Below are 24,313 nucleotides of genomic sequence, written 5' to 3' on the forward strand. Positions count from 1 at the left end.
CTAAGCTGAGGTGGCAGCCTCCCTTACACTTAGTACACAGGGTTTCGTATCTACTCACGTTCTTATCTATTTCTCCTGGACCGCATGTTCACCATCCTGCATCCGGTATGGTGCCAGAGTCAGAAGGAGAATCCAGTCATCCCTGACTATTCTCTCCTTCAAATATATAAGAACACCTATGTGTTCTAATAGCAGTTTTCATTTGCATTCTAACTCTGTACACAATGTGCTCCAACATCAAAGAGCTGTGATGTACAAAGGGTTAAGTCCACAGCCCCAGGAGAGGTTTGCAGGAAGCATGATCTGCAGAGGATGGTACCCTGACATATTTATTTCCAGGTGACATTGTTCACAGGGAAATAATGAGAGTCTACAGGAGAGAACCTGGCTTTTCTTGAAACGAATTTCTGGACCTTCTAACATGCCCAGTTTCACACCCAGGTATAAGCCACTTGAAAGGCAATTAGATGATGCTGAGACTATCTGCTGTGTTGGGTTCTCCATGGTATGGGCCACCTTTTTTGGGTGGAGAGACAGTCTTGAATTGAGTACTGAAGGAGGACTCTTGCCATCCTACCTACTGTGCACTGGACAAGACCACCACCCACGGCTTCCTTACCACTGTCGTCCACGGCACCTGAGGAATCCTGGTGTAGGTCATTGTTATGTAGATAATGAGGAAGAAGACGGTGAGGACCCAGTAAAATACAGCTACAAACATGACCCAGCCAAATGCTGGGACCCGGAAGTACTCAGTTCCGGCGATAAGTGTCCATACCAGCAGCCCCAGAACCTGTGAAGTGGTAGAAGCAGTGGAGAGAGGAGGGGAAAGAAGATAAAAAGAAGGAAGTAGGGACAAAGAAAAAAAAATTATACAGAATGTCAATTACAACTTTCATGCGTATACCCCCCACCTTCCCCTGCCATGACTTAAAAATATTACAGGGTTTGCAAATTCATGTGCCTGCAAATGCCAGGAAGGTAACCATGGCAGGCCAGGCAGGGACCAATAATGTCTTGTTTTAGAGGGTACTCTTAAAACTCAGCTCTAGCTGATTGTTGGGGGCTGGTTCTGTCAGGTCTTTTCTTCTCCCCCCAGGAGAACACAGAAACTCAAGCTTGTACATAATAATCTTGGTTTTGAATATTAGCACTAATCAGGCGTTTTAAAACACCACTTGGTGAAAAACAACATCCATGGCTGGAATTTGCTCCCAGGCTGATCCTTGTCAAGGAAACAAGGCTGCAGGTGCACTTAGAGGTGGTCCCTGGAGCTGATCTGCTCTCAAGGGATGAACCTCCGGGCATTCCCTGCTGTTCTCACAGATGGCCAGTGACATGTGGTCTGAGAGAGCTTTCGGAAGAGAGAATGAGCGACGGCCCAGTGCAGATGAAGACACTCAGCATTTTACAAGTGTGCATTTATCCCAGTAATAGTCACCAAACCCTTCACCACTGCTGATGAGTACGACCATCCTCAAAACCAAATTAATGCTTCATCAAGGAAAAACAAACTGACCTAAACTGTAGGTGTGTTGAGTCCTGGACAAAGGAAGCCTGGAACAAGGTATACACTCACATTCTAGCACCTTCCAGGTGGACTTTATTCCTAAGTCACGAAAAAGTTGAGAAGTGAACCACATCCCCAGGACACAGCAACAGGAGTCCAGGGTGGGCTCTCGCCCTGCAAGTCCTGGCTCGCCGTGTGACTCAGGACAAAGAATTTCATTTCTGTTTTCGCTTTCTTTGTGGTGTATGAAACAAAATAATCACCAGGCTCGGAAGACAGATTTTCATTCATTTTTCAAACGCCTGCAATATGCCAGGCTTCCTGCTCTCGGGCCCCGAGGACAGTGGTATTCAAATTGAACAGATCCTGCTTGTACAGAACTAAAGTTGAGTGGGGAGAAATATCTGAGCAATTACAACTGTTGCAAATGTTATGAAGAAGGTAGAGGGTCTGATAAGGGTCTGTGACGGGGGAATAACCTTGCTGGCAGGCACAGGAAGCATCGGGGAAATCCAGGCTGAAGAATAACCGTAAGGCTGAGTGAAAGCACTAGGAGACAGAGGCGGGAAGGCAGCGCTGTAGGCAGAGAACACAGCGTGGGCGGAGGTCTGATGGTGGGAAGGGCTCTGCCACCTTCTAGAACCTGTAAGAACGTATAGTAAGGTAGGATATTGGTGTAAAGTGTTAAGACAGTTGGGGAAGGTCAGATGATACGCGCCCAGGAGGTCTAGGGATTTTGTGCTTTATCTGAAGGGCAGTGGGAGAGTTTTAAGCAAGAGAATGTGGTGGCAGTGAATATCGAGGAGTGAGGGAATTTAAGACAAATTTCAGCAGATGGGACTTTAATGGATTAGATATTGGGTCAGAGGAGGAAAAGGGAGAGCATAAAATGGAATGATCCCCAGCTCTCTAGAAAGATTTCTGAAGTAGATTAGGGTTTGACTTGTTCTGTTGGGACGATGGAAGAGGAACAGGTTAAGGGAGTGTTGTTCATGAGTTGAATTTTCAACCTACGCAGTTTGAGGTAGTTGGAGACCTTCAAACAGGGTTTCGAAGAAGTGGATGTTGAAGAGAGAAGACTTAAGCCCTTCTTTAAGAAGGAAGACTTCCTGTGATGACCTTGAAGCCATCAGACAGGTTTCCAAGAGACATGTTAAACTGCTTCCCGAGAGAAGCACTTCCCTGGGTGTGCTGTGCTGGGGAGCAGCTAAGACTCTAAATGTTGCTGTTTCTGCTCTTTAGAGTTGAGCATCAACATTCTTATATCTGATTGATATTAGTATATGAATTCCAGAGACAAGATGCTTCATGGAGATGTGCTTTGTGGTTACATCCGTGACAACAACCCTTATTGAAAGTGAAGATACACAAAACGGGATATAATTCCAGAAAGTGCTAAGCCTCATATGAATGAGGTTTCTGGGCCCGAATTGATCCTGACAGGTAATCTATACATATGTGTTTGACATTCTGTTGGATCAGTAAGACTGGTAGTCAAAAGTAATCTGACATGGCAGCATCGAAAACATTTCAGGCTTCTTGAGGGTCAGAGCGGCCCTTTGTGGATGCTTCTCATAGGAAACATAACAGTGAGTGGAGAGGCGCTGCAGATGTGTTGATGTTGTCTTCCGTGGGATCACCAGGGCTTAAGAGTTTCCATCACAAGTCTGTGTCCAGCTAAACAGGCTCAACTCACAGCTCTTGGCTCTGAATGAAAAAACCTTTTTTATTATTAACGCGAGTGAAGCCTGCCGTCCAGGGCTGCATTGTCTAGTTGGCTAGCTGTGGTCATCTTTTACACAAAGGCACAATATTGTTAACCAAGCCGCCTTGCAAAGAACAGGAATACTTCACCCATGACCTCACCAGCAAACAAAGTAAAAAGAATGTCTCTGTCAAGAAAAGCATTGTTCTACCCAAGTGAATTTCCCAGGTAACTGAAATATATCTAGAAGCAAAGCTTTTATCTCACATGATAACCAATGCTGATAAAAATCACTCTTCAAAAATGTTACTCATCTTCTGCTTTGTGTTTCAGATAAACCCGAATCTTTATTTGCTTAGACTACAAAAATACTGTTTGTTTTCCCTGATAAACATTTTTTTAGGCTAAGACTTTTTTTCTGGATGGCAAAACTAAGACTTTTAAAACATTTCAAAGTGATAAATGCAAGTGAAAAATGAACACAGAAATATACAAAGAAACGACAATCCCCATCCCTATCCACCAGTGATAAAAATTCAAGAAAAACCAACATAACCAATTTTGTATTTACCCTTTTTAGTCTCTTCTCTTGCATTTATAACCACCTCTGCACACCTTTTTCTTTCTCCCTTATAAATATGGATCACTCTGTTCACAGGACCTAGAACTTGCTTCTTTCAGTAAGCAATACCACGGAGGACAGCCTTCCACACTACTTCACACGGATCTCTGCCAATTTTAACAGTTACTCAGTTTTCCATAATTCATGTAACCAGTCCCCTATTGATGGAAATTTAGGTTGTCTTATGTTTGTACAAAAATGCCCGGAAACATTTTTATAACATATGCCTCTGTATACCTGAATTCCAGGACAGATTTCTAGGAGGAAAATTTCTAGAATACGTATTTTAAGCTTTAGAGGTGCTACCAAATTGTTTGGCAAAAGCTTGTACTAATTTACTGACCAAGGATGGTGGCTCAGGCCTATAATCCCAGCATTTTGGGCCGCTGAGACGGGCGGATCACTTGACGCCAGGAGTTTGAGACCAGCCTGGCTAACATGGTGAAAACCGGTCTCTCCTAAAAAATTAGCTGGGTGTGGTGGTGTGTGCCTGTAACCTCAGCTACTAGGGAGGCTGAGGTAGGAGAATTGCTTGAACTGGGGAGGCGGAGGTTGCAGTGAGCTGAGATCACACCACTATGCTCCAGCCTGGGTGACAGAGCGAGACTCTGTCTCAGAAAACAAAAAAACCCAAACCTGTACTAATTTACTCTCTTATATCAGTATATGCATGCTTTTCCAACTTCAGCAGACTAAATTTCCATGTTTTAAATGGCTAAAAACCTGTTTAAAAAAAAAACAGAACCCATGTTTTACCTTTTACTGCTGTATTGAAATACAGCATAAAGTATACAAATCCTAAGTGAACAGCTTGGGGAATTTTCATTAACTGAACAAACCTGTGTAACCAGCACCCAAATCAAGAAACAGAATACTGCCAGCACCTGAAAGCCTTACTCCCACTTCTAGGTACTCCTCTCCATTAAAGGTGACAATTGCCCTGATCTCTATCATTCTTGATTAGTTCCTGCTTTTGGTCTCCATATAAATGGACCCTACAGTATTCAGTCTTACATCCGATATCTCTTGCTCAATACTGTGAGAGAGCCATCTGCAACACCGAATGCAGTTCCTTCTTTCTCCTGGTTGATTCTCATATTTGACCATGAGAATCACCTAGAGGGCTTGTTGAAACAAGCCTGTGATTCAGGTCTAGGATGGATCTAAGAATCTGCATTTCTAACAAGTTCTCAGGTGATGCTGATGCTGCTGGCCCAGGGACTGCACATGAAGAACCACTGATGAATAGCATCTTGTTGCTACTTTAATTTGCATTTCTCTTCATCACTGTTGAGGATAGTAGAACATTTTTTTGAATGCTTATCAACCACTTAGAGTTCTCCCCTTATTTCTTGATAGTTTTTTTTCCGCGTGTGTGTGTGTGTTTAAAAGTCTCCATCACCCAGGCTGGAGTGCAGTGACGCGATCTTGGCTCACTGCAACCTCTACCTCCCAGGTTCAAGCGATTTTTATGCTGCAGCCTCCCAAGTTACTGGAATTACAGCTGTGCACAACCATGCCCGGCTGATTTTTTGTATTTTTAGTAGAGATGGGGTTTCACCATGTTGGCAGGGCTGGTCTTGAACTCCTGACCTCAAGTGATCTGCCTGCCTCAGCCTCTCAAAGTGCAGGGATTACTGGCATGAGCCACTGTACCTGGCCAGCCACTGTGCCTGGCCAGATTTTTAAAAGTCACTTTCTGATTTGTAGAGATCTTCACATAAGAGAGATGGTAACCAGCTATATATGTGGCAAATATTTTCCCCATCCAGTTTTGTTTTTCAAAGTCAGAGTCTTTTATCTATGGAAGTTTCAAGTGTTCACATAATTTTTTTTTTTTTTTTTTTGAGACAGGGTCTTGCTCTGTTGTCCACACTGGAGTGCAGTGATACGATCAAGGGTCACTGCAGCCTCTACCTCCTGGGCTCAAGTGATCTTTTCAACTCAGCTTCCTGAATAGCTGGAGTTACAGGAATGCACCACACTTGGCTAATTTTTTGATTTTTGTTTCTTTGTAGTGGTGAGGTCTCGCTATGTTGCCCAGTCTGGTCTCAAACTCCTGGGCTCAAGTGATCCTCCTGCTGTGGCCTCCCAAAGTGCTGAGATTACAGGTGTGAACCATCATGCCTGGCTGACATAGTTGGTTATTCTTTAACTCTTTTATTTCTACCTTCTTTTTTTAATTTGAGGCAGAGTTTTGCTCTTATTGCCCAGGCTGGAGTGCAATGGCACAATCTCAGCTCACTGCAACCTCTGCCTCCCGGGTTCAAGCAATTCTCCTGCCTCAGCCTCCCAAGTCGCTGAGATTACAGGCATGTGTCTCCATGCCTGGCTAATTTTTTGTATTTAGCAGAGATGGGGTTTCACCATGTTGGTCAGGCTGGTCTTCAACTCCTGACCTCAGGGATCTACCCACCTTGGCCTCCCAAAGTGCTGGGATTACAGGCGTGAGCCACCACTCCCAGCCTATTTCTACCTTCTTTTTTTTTTTGAGACGGAGTTTCGTTCTTGTTAGCCAGGCTGGAGTGCAATGGCGCGACCTCGGCTCACCGTAACCTCCGCCTCCTGGGTTCAGGCAATTCTCCTGCCTCAGCCTCCTGAGTAGCTAGGATTACAGGCACCCGCCACCGTGCCCAGCTAATTTTTTGTATTTTTAGTAGAGACGGGGTTTCACCATGTTGACCAGGATGGTCTCGATCTCTCGACCTCGTGATCCACCCGCCTCGGCCTCCCAAAGTTCTGGGATTACAGGCGTGAGCCACCGCGCCCAGCCCTATTTCTACCTTCTTAAACAAGGTCATCGTCAACAGAAGATTATGAAAACATTCTATATTTTTATAGTTTTATATATAAGCTTACATCTTTAATCCAACTAGTATTGAGTTCTATATATGGGGTAAAGAAAGGCAAATTTGATTTGTTTTCTAGCAGATAGACAATTGACCCAATATCACTTGTCAGTGACTTCCCATATATTGTGGCAGTTTCTGGAATCTTTATTCCATTCTATTCACCCATGTTCATCTGCTGTGTCAGTGCCAATGACTGTAGCTTCAACATGTATTTCATGTATTTTAGCATTCTGGGAAAGTATATCAGACTGAACAACCAATTTTGCTCGCTCCAAAAACCCTTCTAAAATTTTCAAGAGGATGGGTTGAATAGGAAAAGAGTCAACCGTAACATTTTTAGAAGCTTAGAACACATATGAACGATGGATAACTGACTTAACGACCCCAAGAAAGCTGAGTTCTAAGGTGGTTAACAGGTAAGTCAAGAAACAAACCAACTTCACTGCAAAGTCTGAAAAGACTCAGGTAGCTCTAGGGCAGGAAGCAAAGGTTGGGGGTGGGAGAGGAGCCGCTAAAATAAGAACGATTGGTGGGAAGCTGTTTGAAAGTCGCTAGGTCCTTGGACCTTCTGCTCTGCTGCAAGCTGCTGGGTGACTACCCCACTTCCATCGTTACTGTGAAAGTTTATTCTCCAGATTACTATTCCCCAACCTCAGGTATACTGACATCTGGGCCAACAATTTTTTTTTTTTTGAGATGGAGTCTCGCTCTGTTGCCCAGGCTGGAGTGCAGTGACGTGATCTTGGCTTACCACAACCTCTGCCTCCCAGGTTCAAGTGATTCTCCTGCTTCAGCCTCCTAACTGGGATTACAGTGGTGTGCCACTACACCCAGCTAATTTTTGAATTTTTAGAAGAGATGGGGTTTCAATATGTTGGGCAGGCTGGTCTTGAACTCCTGATTTCAACTGATCTGCCTGCTGTGGGCTCCCAAAGTGCTGGGATTACAGGTGTGAGCCACCGTGCTCTGCCTGGGCCAATACAATTCTTGATGCGGAGGGCTCCCCTGTGCACTGCAGGATGTGCACAGCAGTTTCCCTGTCCTCTACCTACTTGATGCCAGCAGCTGTGATCCACCTACCCACTCTTAGTGGCAACTGAGAATGGCAATCGAAAATGTCTCTGGATATTGCCAAATATTCTTTGGGAGGCAAAATTACTTCTGATTGAGAAACACTGTAAAGAAGGTAAAACGAAATAGTCTCTGGATTGAGGGACACAGGGCTTGAACATTATAGTGAAAACAAGGGGCCTAAATGATTAAGTATTCAGTATGAAGACTTCCTCATCTGCCCAATCCCTAGCCTTTCCCTCTGCTGGATTCTAAGAATACTGGCAGCCAGATCTTCACGAGCATAAGAAAAAAGACAAAGATACTGACTTTGGGGATTCCCCAACAAGCAGCCCAGCCAGGTCAATCTTCAATGAAGTTCAAGGTTCACAAGCCCCATCCACATGCTAAGGGCATACAGACAGCTTTGCACTCCAGAAGCAAAGCCTTCTATATGTCTATATAAATAGAGAGCAAAAACCGAAAGACAAACTGGAAGAAAGAACCTTTGAAGCAGTAGAAGAAAACACCTTCCACTCCAAAATCACCAGTATCCTAGAGAGAAAAGACCTCACAAAAGTGAAAAAGAAACAGTAGGTTGCAAGAAGGAGACACAAGTAGTCCTTCAAAACAAAAATAGTCTTTGAGATTAAAAACAGAATAGTAGAAATTAAAAACTCAACAGAAACGTTACATGATAAAATCGAGAAAACCTCCTAGAAAAGATAACAACGAAAAGAAAAAAACAGGTGAGGTAAAGTAAGAAAGTTAGCGGAAGAGTTCAGAAGGTCAAACATCTGATTAATAAGTCCCAGGGGCCAGGTGAGGTGGCTCATGCCTGTAATCCCAGCACTTTGGGAGGCTGAAGTGGATGGACTGCTTGAGCCCAGGAGTTCAAAATCAGCCTGGGCAACATGGCAAAACCCCATCTCTACCAAAAAAATACAAAAATTAGCTGGGTGTGATGGCACGTGTCTGTAGTCTCAGCTACTTGGGAGACTGAGGTAGGAGGATTGCTTGAACCGGGGAGGTCGAGGCTGCAGTGAGCTGAGATCAGAGCCAGACCTTGTCTTAAAAACAAAAACAAACAAACAAACAAATTCCAGAAACAGAGTGAAGAAAATGGAGGGAAAGAAATCAACTACTCAAGAAAACTCAGAATTTATGGATGTGAATTTCTATATAAAAGGACTCCGAGCTCTAAGTATCCAGCACTGTGGATGAAATAGACCCAAATGAAGGTATATAACAAAATTTCAGAACGTCAGGTACAAAGAGAAGGTTCTTTAAACCACCAGAGAACAAACAGCTTGCCTAAAAGAGGCAGAAACAAGAATGGCTTTTAACCTTTTCTAAAAGTAAATAGAATGTTAGAAGACAGGCCGGGCGCGGTGGCTCACGCCTGTAATCCCAGCACTTTGGGAGGCCGAGGCGGGTGGATCACGAAGTCAAGAGATCGAGACCATCCTGGTCAACAAGGTGAAACCCCGTCTCTACTAAAAATACAAAAAATTAGCCGGGCACAGTGGCGCGTGCCTGTAATCCCAGCTACTCAGGAGGCTGAGGCAGGAGAATTGCCTGAACCCAGGAGGCGGAGGTTGCGGTGAGCCGAGGTCGCGCCATTGAACTCCAGCCTGGGTAACAAGAGCGAAACTCCGTCTCAAAAAAAAAAGAATGTTAGAAGACAATGACCAATGATTTCAAATTTCTGAAAGAAAATTATTTTTGATCTAGAAATTACCTGGCAAAAATTATCAATTAAGAGCAAGTGGAGAATGTATTTTTTTCCAGATATGTAACGTCAAAAAAATTTACCTTCCATCCACTCTTAGGAATCTATGGAAGGCTATGACTCACCAAAATGAGAGCATAAACTTTCAAAAAGGCAGCATGGGATAAACTAACAAGAGAACCACAGAGAGAGGTGAAGGTCCTCTCCAGGATGAAGGGAAATCCAAGCATGGCAGGTGCCTCAGACATAGAAGGAACCAGACTGGAGCAGAGGGACTCGAGACAGCCAAGCCTAAAGGCTCTCATCACCATGCCTGATGTCATTTCACTTTCTTTCTTTTTTTTTGAGACAAAGTCTTGGCTCTGTCACCAGGCGCCAGGCTGGAGTACAGTGGCACGATCTCAGCTCATTGCAACCTCCGCCTCCCGGGTTCACGCAATTCTCCTGTCTCAGCCTCCAGAGTAGCTGGGACTACAGGTGCACGCCACCATGCCCAGCTAATTTTTGTATTTTTTCTTTTTAGTAGAGACGGGGTTTCACCATGTTGGCCTGGATGATCTTGATATCTTGACCTCGTGATCTGCCCGCCTTGGCCTCCTAAAGTGCTGGGATTACAGGCATGAGCCACCTCACCCGGTCCATTTCACTTTCTTTTTATCAGTTGAAGCTATTAGGGAACTTGCTCCACCAAAATGAGGGAGAAAAGCAAGAAAGAGAACAAAACAAATTCAACCCAACAGACGGGCAAAAGGAATTCCACAGATGACAGTGAAGGGAGGACGCCTGGAGAAACAGATCCAAGATCAAAATGGGGACTCTGATTATGTGATGAGACTGGCCTTGTGAGAAACTTCACTGAGAAGCAATTGGAAAAAATGTGAGACAAAATTAGCTACAAAGCCTGGCCTTCGACAGTCTTGAGGCCCCGAGCCCTGCAGCACTTGCTATAGCCCCGTCCCCGCTCCGCCCACACGGCCGGACCTAACTTATTTTGGTGTCACAGCTGAGTGCTGTGCTGGAGGTGGCCAAAGTACAGCCCATCAGGGTGTGCTGGTCCGGCCAGTCAGCTGCAGGTGAATTGTTTCTAGAACCAAAGTCTCTATAAAGAGAGAACTAACGCATAAACAAAAACCAAAAACTAAGCAAAAAACCAAACAAACTCACTATTATTAACCTTAGTAAAAACCAAAATAAGTCATTGTTCACTACAACATTCAGCTCTAGCTAATATTTATGTAAGGATAATACACACAGAATACTGACTTAAATCAAAAACTAATTATAGACCGAGCACATGGCTCATACCTTGGAATCCCAGCATTTTGGATGGCTGAGGCGGGAGGACTGATTAAGCCCAGGAGTTCAAGACCAGTCTGGGCAACATAGGAAGACTCTGTCTCTACATTAAATAAATAAGCAAGCAGGCCAGGCACGGTGGTGCGCACCTGTAGTCGCAGCTACTCAGGAACCTGATGTGGGGAAATTGCTTGAGCCCAGGAGGCTGAGGCTGCAATGAACTGTGATTGTGCCACTGCATTCTAGCTTGGATGACAGAGTGAGACCCTGTCTCAAAAAAAGAAACCAAAAGAATTAGAACATGGAGAAAGAAAACTTCAATCATGTAGCTGGTGCCACAGACCAAAGTGGGTGCCTCCCAAACCCACATGTTGAACCCCTAAATCCCAGTGTGATGGTATCAGGAGGTAGGGCCTTTGGTAGGTAATAAGGTTTAGATGCAGTCATGAGGGTGGGGGCTCTCATGGTGAGATTCATGTCCTGGTGAAAAGGGATACCAGAGAGCTTCCTGTCACATTTCTCCACCAGTGTGCACCAGAGAGAGGCCATGTAAGGACACAGCAAGCAGGGGGCTGTCCGGAACCAAAGCAAAGAGCCCCGACCAGACGCCTACCCTGCTGACACCTTAATCTTGGACTCTGTCTACAGCACTGTGAGAAGTAAATTCCTGTTGTTTAAAGCCACCTAGTCTGTGAGTCTCTGGTATTTTGTTATGGCGGCCCAAGCTAAGAGAGAAGGTAACAAGAAGCGACTAGTTAACATGTAGAATTGAATCAGAAGATGGCAGCTCGCATATTATAACTACAGATATGGGTAAAGCCAGAGTAGCTGTCTCTGTGGAGACACATGGGGAGTTAAGGGAGTGAGAACTGCTGTTTGTTACAAGTCTTTTGGGTCTACAGGTGATTGACCACCCTACTGATGTCAGTTGATTTCTAGAATTTTCTTTTTCTTTTTGAGATGCAGTTTCACTCTTGTTGCCCAGGCTGGAGTGCAATGGCACAATCTCAGCTCACTGCAACCTCTGCCTCCTGGGTTCAAGCGATTCTTCTGCCTCAGCCTCCCAAGTAGCTGGGATTATAGGCATGGGCCACCATGCCCAGCTAATTTTGTACTTTTAGTAGAGATGGAGTTTCACCATGTTGGTTGGGCTGGTCGTGAACTCCTGACCTCAGGTGATCTGCCCACCTCGGCCTCTCAAAGTGCTGGGATTACAGGTGTAAGCTACCATGCCCAGCTGATTTCTAGAATTTTCTGGCTAAGACATCTGCAATAACAGCAGTTTTGGTCCTTTCCGATATTTATACCACTTGTTTCTTTTTTTTGTAAATGATTGCATTGGCTTGAATCTCCAGAAGCATCTTCCAGAACACAGGTGATGGTGGCAATCCTTATTTTATTCTATTATTTTAATGTTTTACATTTTTATATGTGTTGTTGGTTTTTGATAGATGATGGATACCTTTTATGGAGCTAAAATTTTCTTTTTAGTGACCTAAGGTTTCTTTTCCAACCTCTCCTGTGAACAATAAGGAGCTCAATTAAATATATTTTCTGTATCTCCTTTTCAAAATTAAATACAGTATTACTAATACAGCTAATCCTTTTGATGACCCAGTGTCATCACAAACATCAAATATTTCAGTTGCTGCCTTGTGCTATAGAAGGAAACTGCTTCTATTTGGAATGGTACCAGAATATCTGTGTTTTTCTATGAAGAAAAAAAAGATTTTTTTTTGACTGTTCTCATTCTGTTGTTGTCCAGGCTGGAGTGCAGTGGCGTGATCACTGCTCACTGCAGCCTCCACCTCCCCGGGCTCAGGTGATCCTCCCACCTAAGGCTTCCGAGTGGCGGGGACTACAAGCATAAATAGGTGAGACTACACCGCACACTTGGGTAATTTTTTTATTTGTAGAAATGAGGATTTGCCATGTCACCCAGGCTGGTCTTGAACTCCTGACCTCAGGTGATCTGCCCACCTCGGCCTCCCAAAGTGCCATTATAGGATTACAGGCATGAGCCACCATGCCCAGCCTGAAGAAGTTTTTTTAACCGGCAATCATCAGCTCACCTCTTGCAGCTCTCAGTGAGCTGATTTCACTTGCCCTCCTCTGTCCTTTGTGTGTACCCTCCTACCCCCACTCCATCTTTATTCCGGTATTCTACGGACTAAGAAAACAAATGTCAGGTTTTTATTTGAGACAGGGTCTTGCTCTGTCACTCAGGCTGGAGTGCAGTGGTACAGTCACAGCTTATTGCAGCCTCAACCTCCTGGGCTCAAGTGATTCTCCCACCTCAGCCTCCAAAGTAGCTCGAACTACAGGTGCGTGCCACCATGCCCAGCTAGTTTTAAAATATTTTGTAGAACTGGGGTCTCACTATGTTGCCCGGGCTGAGTTTGAACTCCTTGACTCAAGTGTTCCTACTGCCTCAGCCTTCCAAAGTGCTGAGATTACCGATGTGAGCCACTGATTTCAGTCTAATTTTTAAAATCATCCTGAAAGACAATACGTTTGTCCCTGAGGACTCCCTGTGGTGTCTATGAGCTTTGTAACAACTATTCTGCTGCTCAGAGGAAGTATCTGATGGCAGTGTTAAAGAGTCTCATTTATTCAAATACCTACTGAGTATTATTATGACGCAGGTTTTCTAGGCACTGTTGGTGGGGCAGGAAATGCTACATTGCTGTAGGATATAAGCTGGCTGATTTATTTCTGACTTTAGCCTTGATTGGCAGGAGCACCGTTATTGAAAATGTACTCTAGCCTTGAAAACAGGTAACTTTTGACGATTAACTAGGCTAACCTAGAAGCAATGCACCAGCTGTTCCCAGCTGGCTTAGCTCTGGGGATTTGCACTGTTCTGCTGAGATCTCAGCATACCTCTGAAATACCGCATTAGATTTTAAATTATTTATGATACTAATTCCTGGCAGTGAAGTGGCACTGAAAATCAGCGATTGTAGATTTGCTGTTATGTGGCCTGCCAGAAGAGAACCAACCAATATTACCATGCCTGTTCTACTTCTGGCGTACATTTAACATGGCGCACGTGGCAACATGCATTCATTCATTCATTCATTCAAAAACCTGAGGTCTTGGCCGGGTGTGGTGGCTCATGTCTGTAATCCCAGCACTTTGGGAGGCTGAGATGGGTGGATCATTCGAGGTCAGGAGTTCGAAACCAGCCTGGCCAACGTGGTGAAACCCTGTATCTACTAAAATTACAAACAATTAGCCAGGCGTGCTGGCACATGCTTGTAATCCTAGCTCCTTGAGAGGCTGAGGCAGGAGAATCACTTGAACCTGGGAGGCGGAGGTTGCAGTGACTAGAGATCATGCCATTGCACTCCACCCTGGGTGATAAGAATGAGATTCTGTCTCAAAAAAACCAAACAAACACCAAAAAAACACCAACAACAAACACCTGAGGTCTCAACGGCAGTGCAATGATGGGGGAAAACAGACACGGTCTCTGCCCCTAGAGAAGGCACGTCAACTGATATTTAATTATAAGCTGTCATAAATCCTATGAAAAGAAACTATGCTGATACGAGAATGTAAAGCGTAAGGACCCAGCCGAGTCTGGATGGTCAGAGGAAGTCAGAGACGAATAAGTGAATGAGAGCTAGCCAGGCAAAATGTGGGTGGTGGAAGGAATGCCAGAACTCTGATACAGACACCCCAGCTGGTGACGTGGGTCTTCTGTAGGTCTTAACACATGAAGATCAGGGGAAGTCCACTTGCAAAGGAGGTCTGCCATCAGATGGCAGTCTCCAAGGAGACACCTTTTCTTAAAGCCAAGACTTATCTCACAGTGGTTTGAAGGTCAAAGAATGTTAAGTGTTGGACTGATTAATTCCTCATTTCACAGATGAAGAGATGCTTACAAATGAAGAGAAGACCAGGCCACGTTCAGAAGCAACCAGCCTAGGGTCATGAGCTACTGAGTGGTCAAAGCAGAACCAGTGTTCGGCGGCATCTTCCAATCTGGTGCTATTTTTATTTATCCTATAGTCTTGATTGATTCCCTGTTCCTTCCTTCTCCTTCCTCTCTGGCTGGGGTGACACTACCACACGTGGTAATAGCAGACTGAGAGGCAGAGTTTGCTTAGTGGGGAAAATCCTTACTGGGAAGTCAGTCTACCTGAATTCCATTAACCCTCGGGCAAGTCACTAACCTGAGTTGCAGTTTCCTCAACTGTAAAATGGGAATAGGGAGGCTTCCCTCTCAGGGCGTGGGAGGACAAAATGAGTTAATCAATGTATGCACAAGTGCTTTCTAGGTGCTATTCCATTATTACTACTATGCTAATATTATTGCCAGAGTTTACAATGGCTTTTTTTTTTTTTTTGAGACAGTCTTGCTCTGTCACCCAGGCTGGAGTGCAGTGGCGCAATCTCAGCTCACTGCAACCTCCACCTCCTGGGTTCAAGCAGTTCTCTGCCTCAACCTTGCGAGTAGCTGTATCTGGGACTACAGGTGCCTGTCACCATGCCTGGCTAATTTTTTTTGTGTGTATTTTTTAGTAGAGACAGGATTTCACCATGTTGGCCAGGCTGGTCTCGAACTCCTGACCTCAGGTGATCCACCCACCTCCGCCTCCCAAAGTGCTGGATTACAGGCATGAGCCACCCTGCCCAGCTACAATGGCTCTTAGGAGGAACACCCCTCCTCTTTCTCAGGTAAAAAACTTACTTTTCTCTGTAAATGAAGCTTTTTATACTTGTGTGGAGCCACAAAGTCTATTTCCAGCTCCCTGGATGTAGGGACTGAGCTTGAGAGCACTCTCATGAGTACTAATGCCAACAAGGGGTCAGGCTAAGTGAACTGTGAATGCTTAAACCTGCAGCTCTGTCTCCCTGGCCCTGTGTGGACGCCTGCACGCCACAGGGCCACCTCAATACCATGGTTAGCATGCCCCCTGTTCCTATCTGGTTAAATGGTATAATGCCAAGGCCATCTGGCCTGGTAGGAAGAGCTGGGCTTTGAATTCTTACCACCTGTGTGACTAGGCAAATAGCTTTCATCTATTCAACCAGTATTTATCGAGGACCTATGTGCCCAAGCCCCAGGTACTGGTATAATATCTACTATGGAGTAAGGAAGCTCTTCTTGTATCTTACCTCATGTGACCCACACAGCTAACTCCCTAAAACAGATTTTTGTTTTGGGTTTTTTTTTTTTTTTTTTTTTTTTTTTTAGTGGAGTCTTGCTCTGTTGCCTAGGCTGGAGTGCAGTGGCATAATCTCGGTTCACTGCAACCTCCACCTCCCGGGTTTAAGCGATGCTCCTGCCTCAGTTTCCTGAGTAGCTGGGATTACAGGTGCATGCCAACACACCAAACTAATTATTGTGTATTTATTAGAGACGGGGTTTCACTAATAATTTCACTCCAGCCTGGGTGACAGAGCGAGACTCTGTCTCACACACACACAAAAGCCATTGTAAACTCTGGCAATAATATTAGCATAGTAGTAATAATGGACACAGCACCTAGCAAGCACTGTTGTGCATACATTGATTAACTCATTTTGTCCTCCCACGCCCTAGGAGGGAAGCCTCTGTATCCTCATTTTACAGTTCAGGAAACTGAAGCTCAGGTTAGTGACTTACCCCAGGGTTAATGGAATTCAGGTAGACTGACTTCGCAGTAAAGATTTCCCCCACTAAGCAAACTCTGCCTCTCAGTCTGCTATTACTACATGTGGTAGTGTCACCTCAGCCAGAGAGGACATGTTGGCCAGGCTGGTATTGAACTCCTTACCTCAGGTGATCTGCCCACCTTGGCCTCCCAAAGTGCTGGGATTACAGGCATGAGCCACTATGCCCAGCCTTAAAATGGGTTTTATCACGACAGTTTTGTAGGCAGGAAAACCAAGGCATGGTGAGTTAAGTAACTTAGTCCAGGTTTATTTATTTTGAGATGGAGTCTTGCTCTGTCACCTGGGCTGGAGTACAGCCGTAACCCTGGCTCACTGCAACCTCCACCTCTAGGGTTCAAGCGATTCTCCTGCGTCAGCTTCCCAAGTAGCTAGGATCACAGGCACGCTACACCACACCTGACTAATTTTGGTATTTGTATTAGAGAAGGGTTTTGCCATGTTGGCCAGGCTGGTCTCAAACTCCTAACAGGTGATCCACCCGCCTCCACCTCCCAAAGTACTGGGATTACAGACATGAGCCACCGCGCCCAGCCTGAAGCTTTTAAACTGTACTACACATCAACATCATGCCACAAGTAAGTTAACTTTTCTGTGTCTCAGTTTTGTTATCAATATGTTGGGATAATACATATTTTCTAAAATCCACATAAGACAATGTGCTCTACAAATGATAGTTGCTATTGTGATTAATACCTGGAAAAAACAGTTGGCAGATCATAAACCTGACTTAGAGGAATAGGCTGGTGTTTGAGACAGAGAAGCTGGCTCCCGCCATGTTCCTGCTGTGTGAGGGATGGGACATTACCTAGAATGCCACCAGCCAGCCCCTCCCCAGGTGCAAGGTTCTGGGCATATGCAGATTCTACTAAAAGCAGCAAAAGCTTCTGGGCAAACCCACTCCCAGTTCTGCAAAACAAGATGCCCGTCAGTTGTCCATCACTGTTGGTCCCCAGGGAGTGTGATCTTCAGACTGAATAGGGCTGATCACAACAAGGCCTTTTGACATGCTGGCCTTTCCCATGGCATCTTGGTTAAGGACAAGTAGATATAAAACAAGGTGGCAACTGATCCTATTTGCTCTGATGGCTTAAACATCCAAGTCAGAGAGCATGCTGCTTTTAATTCAATGAATTCCAAGAAATCTTGCAAGAAAGGTGATATTCTACAGAGTCTGACATAAGGGCCATTTGGGGTCAGTAAACAAGCTGTGGGCATCTGCCACGTGCCACGCACAACACTGAGCGCCCAGGGTACAAAGGTGAATGAGGCTTGGGGTCTCCGCACAGGAGGAATTTGCCATCTAGTGCAAGAGACAAACACAATTTAGTTTTTTTTCTCCAGGGGTTGGCAAACTTTGGCCCACGGCCTCATGGTGTCTGTTCTGTGCAGTCAATGAACACAGACATGCTTATTCACGAATGCATCATCCATGGCTCTTTCCACGCTACAGCAGCAGAACACGTGACCTCTTGGCTACAAAGCCTGAAATATTTACTATCTGGTGCTTTACAGAAAAAGTTTGCCAATTCCTGTTTACCACCACATATATGCGTAGTTATGTTTTTGTTACCTGTGTTTCAAATAAATCAGGTTATTAATATATCAAGCCAGAGAAGATCATACAACAAAAGAATGTACCTCTTTCCTGGACCATCAAGGAGTTACATTATCCTCAAACTGACCTCTTTCTACATTTGCTTTCTACATTTGATTTAAAGAGTCAAAGGGACTCTTTAAATCGGTAATCTCCACTCCCATTCCAGGTTAGGAGCCCGTTTAGCAAGCAAGGCGACCATCTTCACTTATCCACTAGAGGGTATCCAAACACTGCTTATAAAAGACAAAACGACCGGACCCTGTTCAATGGACAGAGATCAGAGTTTACCATCTGTCTGGAAGAGTTCCTACACTTAAAAGGCATTGCACAGAGGTGGCAGGGCACGGAAGAATAAACTCAATTCTCACCCATTAGTACCAAACGTTGCCTGGAAACAGATCTGACAAGAAATGCGGTCAGCTGGCTGAGATAAAGATGAACTAATACAAAGACTTGGAAGGGCAAACTTAATCTACAAATTCACAGCCTCCTCCTCACACCCCTGCAAAGTTCTTACTGAAGCGTGTTTAATACTTTAACGGGGAACTGTGTGGAGCCTCAACCAGTACAGCTGAAGGGCTTCAGGTCTTGCTGCTTTCTCCAACAAGGCACTTGGCCTCTGGGCTAGAAAGGTAGTTTGTAATAGGGAATGGAGAGCTGGCTCTTAGGAGAAGCATGTCTGAATTGCCGCAGAGGATTCTGAACCATATGGTTGTCTTTCTATATTCAAACAGCATGAAAATGGGCATCTCCTGGCCCTCTCTGACCTTTTCTGAAGTCCCACCATAGGATTCCTTTGGATACTCTACTCCAGATTAGAACAAAACTTGAGGCCTAGATATTGTTAGTAATTTGTGAATTATCTTTTTTTAAATTAAATTAATTTTACTATACTTTAAGTTCTGGGGTACATGTGCATATCATGCAGGATTGTTACATAGGTATACACGTGCCATAGTGGTTTGCTGCCTCCATCCCCCGTCACCTACATTAGGTATTTCTCCTAGTTATCCCTACCTGAGAGGGAGGGGCCCTCTGTACTGTACCCACGTGACCCCCTGAACTGTACCCACGTGGCCCCCCCTGTATTGTAAGAATGTGATTTCCTTGACCCCTACCAATCACTCTCCTGACCCTGCCCCCCTGCCTTATCAGCGTGTCCAGGCTTTCAGGGCCACTGCTGGACTCCATGCCTCTTTGGTAGCAGTGGTCCCTGGAGCCCAGCTGAATTCTTCTCTTATCCCTGTGTCCTTGTCTCTTTCTTTTCTATGATCTATTGTCTCTGCACACAAACGAACACCCACTACATCCTGTGGGGCTGGACCCTGCATATACCCAAGTAATGGGATTACTGGGCCAAATGGCATTTCTATTTCTAGATCCTTGAGGAATCACCACACTGTCTTCCACAATGGTTGAACTAATTTACACTTCCACCAACAGTGTAAAGGCGTTCTTCTTCACATCCTCTCCAGCATCTGTTGTCTCCAGATTTTTTAATGATCACCGTTCTAACTGGTGTGAAATGGTATCTCAATGTGGCTTTGATTTGCATTTCTGTAATGACCCTTAGGACTTTAGTCTGGTATTCTATGATCAGCTAAAGACCAGCAATGTAACAACACCACTGGATCCTGATTTTCCCAGCAGGCAATGGAATGGAAATTAGCCAATTGGGCTGACTTTAAAATATGCCCACAAATTCTTTGATGCTCTTCTTGAAGGTAAGCGGGACTTACTGACTTGGTTTTGATGAGCAGAATGTGTTAGAAATGATGCTATGTGACTTGGGAGGCTGTATCATAAAAAGGAGATAGCCTCCCCTGGCTGTCTCACTCTTGGGTCACTTCCTCCGGGGAAGCTAGCAGCCATGTTGTGAGGACACTCAAGCAGCCTTGCAGGGAGGTCAACATGGAACAGAACTAAAGTTTCCCACCAACAGCCAGCACCAGCTTGCCAGCCACGTGAGTAAAGCTGATTCTCCAAGCTGAATCCTGGAAGTGGATTCTCCAGCCCCAGTCAAACTTTAAATGACTGCAGCTCTGGCTGACATCTGATGGAACCTCAGGAAAACACCTGAGCCAGACCTGCTCGGCCAAGTTGATTCTGAATTCCTTATGTACAGACACTGTGCGTGATAATAAAGGTCTACTACTGCTTTAGGCCATTACATTTTAGGGTGATTTGTTACACAGAATTAGATGGCTAATATACCAAGTACCATTCAATTTTGCCTTATATACAATAGGTAGTGTGTTAGGTACAAACCCTGGGACACCTAGGTTTGTTACAAATTTGCTCTGTGACCACAGGCATAACTATATCTCTGAGCCTCAGTTTGTACCTCCACAAGATGGGTACAGCATCACCTAGGTTGCAACAGGGTCTTAAGGTGTTCTGTAAAGACAGAGGTAAAAGCAGTAATATCACTGTCATGTTTTTCCTTTTTCTTTTTTTTTTGAGATGGAGTCTCGCTGTGTTGCTCAGGCTGGAGGGCAGTGGTGCGATCTTAGCTCACTGCAACCTTCACCTCCAGGGTTCAAGCAATTCTCCTGCCTCTGCCTCCAGAGTAGCTGAGACTACAGGCATGCACCACCATGCCTGGCTAATATTTTGTATTTTTAGTAGAGATGGGGTTTCACCATGCTGGCCAGGCTCGTCTCGAATTCCAGACTTTGTGATTCACCTGCCTCAGCCTCCCAGAGTGCTGGGATTACAGGTGTGAGCCACCACACCTGGCCTAGTTTCATGTTTTTTCTCCCAGAGAACATGATTTAATGTGTAGCAGAGCTGGTTTCTTAGCAGTAATGGTCCTAGGGTACTCAGTCAGTGAAAGAGAGGAGCGGGAGGTTTCCCATGCCTTTAGAACCGCTGGGCTCAGGGTGCTGAGGAACCTCAAGGGCAGAGGCTGGCATGCTCTTACTGTAAAAGGCCAAATAGTAAATATTTTTGGCTTTGTGGGCCACGTGGTCTCTGCCACAGCTACTCAATTCTGACACTGTAGCATGAAAGCAGCATAGACAATATGTAAATGAATGGGAGCAACTGTGTTCACTAAATTTTTTTTACAACAGGCAGCTGGCTGGACTTGGCTGCCGGGCTGTAATCTGCCAACCTCTGCCTTGTAGCCGTGGCTTCTCCATTGATGTGGTCTGGTCCCAGGCCAGCAAGATCAGGATCCCCCAGGAGCACGTGAGAAATGCAGACTTTCAGGCCACACCCAAATCCGCTGAATCAGCATTTCTGGAAGGCGCCCAGCAAGGCGTCTTCCCAGGCCCCCAGGCAGCTCAGGTTTAAGAAGCCCTGTCTTCTTCCCTCTTTCTCATGGGCTGCTCCACACACCAGGGACTTAAGAGGAATACTGGATGCTGATGCCCCAATCAAAGACCTTCTCAGGACTCACAAAGAACACAGACCTTCCCTCAGAATCAGTGAAACATACTGGGATCATAGTCCTGGGTCACCAATACCACAGCAGCAGCCCCAGCCAAACAGCTTAGAGGCTTCAAGAACACTGGACAAATGCGTGAAAGAAGATGCTTAGAGCGAGGGGATTGGATCTGGTGTATTCCAGGGCCGCCTCTGTCCGCAGGCCTGGACGGCGTTATCTGCAGTCACTTGCTAACCTGGCTCCCACATTTACTTACTTCTCTAAACACTTTTCTATTTCACATGTTGGTTTTTGCTGTGGTTTGAATGTGGCCCCCAAATTTTATGTTGGAAACTTGGTCCTCAATGCAGCCGTGTTGAGAGGTGGGATCTCTGGGAGGTCATTGGATCGTGAGGGCTCTGCTGTCATAAATGGATTAATCCATTCATGGATTGATGAGTTATCGAGGGAGTAGGTTTGGTATCACAAGAGGGAGACTGTTTTAAAAGCCAGTCTTGCTGTCTCTCGTGAGCCCCCGCGCTATGTGATGCCCTGCACTGCCTCAAAACTTTGCAGAGGGTCCCCACCAGCAAGAAAGCCCTCATCAGCTGTGACCGCCTGACCTTGGGCTTCCCTGCCTCCAAAACTGGAAGAAACAATGTTTTTCTTAAAAGATGACCCAGTGTCGGGTATTCAGTCATAGCAACAGAAAACAGACAAAGACGATTTCCTTCTGTTTTGGCGAAGCATGGGGGTATAAAAGGCAAAGAGGAGAAGAAAAAAATGAATGCTATCTCCTAAGGAATAAAACTGAGATAAAGGCTTACAGGAAAGAAGCAACAGGAAAGACGATGAGAGAGTGGTGAGGAAGAGGCCAGAGTCTCTATAAAAACAGCTGCTTCTGTGCGAGAGAGAAACGCTTATGAATGACAATAAACCTCTTACCTCTAACCAGCACCATATTTGTATAAGACATCACGTTACATTGCTCACATCTCATTTAGCTACATAGTTGCATGATAAGAGATATGACCATCTCTATTTTAGGGAGGGAAACTGAGGCTCACAGCAGTGAAGGGCTATGTTCAAAAGCACATTCTGCAAAGCTGCTGGAGCCCTGGCTGAAAGGCAGGTCTAGGCTTCCTTTCTGCTACAGAGCCTCCCAGCACTGCCACAGGTCCACAGCCCAGTTTGAGGTCAAGATAAAATCTTACATGTACAAGCCTTGATTCGTGCCGACTCTACGTTACCACAGGTCCCCTGAAAGGACTGCGCAGAGCCTGAGAACTGGCTCTACCTGGGATAGCTCCACCTCTGTCCTTCTACCTTTAGGCACTAGGGAGGAAGGTGGGAGGAGGGCGGGACATCACTCAAAGAGGTTCAGGTGTGGTTGTACAACTGTGCATGTATCAAAAGTCACACAGCTACTCTTTAATGTCAATCTCAAAAGAAATGAAATAAAAAACAAGGAGGATTATGAAATGCTTCCCTCCACCAAAGATGCCACGCATTTGCCCCAGGGCTGGCGGGTGTGAGAAGCCGTGCCCTCATGCCGAGAGTCGCTGCGCTGGAGGGCCTCTCCCACTTGGTCAGGCTGCTTTCTGGAGCCTGTCATTCCCTCAGTCCACTTGCCCTCTGGATATTTAACTGCTTCTGAGTGCAGGAAGTAAGACTGTGCGCTTCTTCCTCAAGGGAGAGGTCTGATCTCCCACCCAGCAAGTCTCCCTGATTTTATGAAACTGAAAGGGCCCTGGCAGACATACACGCCCTTTAGGAATCTATATTCCTTTGTCATGTCCATTCTTCATTCTGAAATTCCTGGGTTATCAGACCTTTCACACAGAAGAAAATTTGGGAGAGCCTTAAATCATAATGATCAGTCCAGGAAACACATGAGAACAGGTGACCTTCAACACATCTGTTCTACCCAGTTAGCCTTTGCCCCCATGGCTGCCAGCTGCACCAGGCTTAGTAGAGTCCAATGGTCAAGGTCAGTGAACTCATGGCTGCAGAGATAGAGTTGCCCACCTGGCCCCTGAAAACAGGTTTAGGAATGTCAAGCCCTCCATGGAGGTGAGTCTGGCTGCGCACGTTTCACGCAGCCTTTTCCCCAGGCAAGCTGGTCTGCTTCCGACGGGAGATGTACAGCTTACCAGAGGGTCCCACCACCCATCACCTAGTACACCTGACTCCACCATGCCAGAATCTCCTTCTTTGTCTACATCCATCAGGAGATGAGCACAAATACGCTCAAGGTGGGGAGAATGACAGGTACAGGAAGGCGTCATACTCTGCAGCTCTCCCAGGAAAGGATGGGATGGAGAGCGCAGCCGCATGCCAGCTCGGCAGACCCACTGGTGCCCCTGGAGACCAAGCCAGGTCCTTCCCTCCATCTCTGACAGAAGAGCCCTGGCAGGATAGAGTTATTGCTCCTAGCCAGGCCTCCCCACTTGGGCGGAGTATGTCAAAGGTAAGCTATTACTCAGGGAGCAGGTAGGCACTGAGAGACCCAGCCCCTAAATGTGCCAGCAACTTCTCCCTTCCCTCCCTCCCTCACCAAGAGGGCCCAGAGGCCCTGCACCAAGAGTGCAGGAGGCCCTTGGCCTCACCATCTGGAAGGTAGGAGTTGGCCTAGGACTGCAGTTTTCAACTGAGGCAGAGGAGGGCAGGCATGAGTGACGGATGTCACTGGTTCACTTTACACCATTTTTTAACTGGGGGAAGGGAGGTGGACTTTAAGTGGAAAGAAATTTAAAATTTGATTGTCACATTAAGGCAAAAGGATATGGTCAACACAAATTTGAATATATTTTTAAGAGAAAATATGAGCTGGCTTCAAAAAGTTCAAATTGTGCTGAGTTGGGGAGCTTCTGGGACATGTTCCTTTGCCTTTTTTTTTTTTTTTTTTGGTT

The 24,313-nt window shown here is 45.5% G+C and overlaps 1 protein-coding gene and 1 long non-coding RNA gene across 3 annotated transcripts in view; one reads left to right on the plus strand and one right to left on the minus strand.

Moving 5' to 3' along the window:
• Positions 1-24,313, minus strand: part of CMTM8 (CKLF like MARVEL transmembrane domain containing 8) — a 121,929-nt gene that overhangs the window by 12,381 nt on the left and 85,235 nt on the right. The window contains exon 2 of one of the 2 annotated variants that reach the window (XM_021666444.2): positions 620-793. The exons of the other annotated variant lie outside the window; for it this stretch is intronic. Within the exon in view, the coding sequence (XP_021522119.2) occupies positions 620-793 (174 nt within the window). The remainder of the gene's footprint in view (positions 1-619; positions 794-24,313) is intronic. 2 annotated transcript variants of the gene reach the window in all.
• LOC135275867 (uncharacterized) lies at positions 16,523-22,352 on the plus strand. Its single transcript, XR_010343432.1, has 2 exons — positions 16,523-17,009; positions 18,198-22,352. It is a non-coding gene; the product is annotated as an uncharacterized LOC135275867 (long non-coding RNA).

Source organism: Aotus nancymaae, unplaced genomic scaffold (assembly GCF_030222135.1).
Source record: "Aotus nancymaae isolate 86718 unplaced genomic scaffold, 86718_ANA_hifiasm-v0.15.2.pri h1tg000019l, whole genome shotgun sequence".
Classification (NCBI taxonomy): domain Eukaryota; kingdom Metazoa; phylum Chordata; class Mammalia; order Primates; family Aotidae; genus Aotus; species Aotus nancymaae.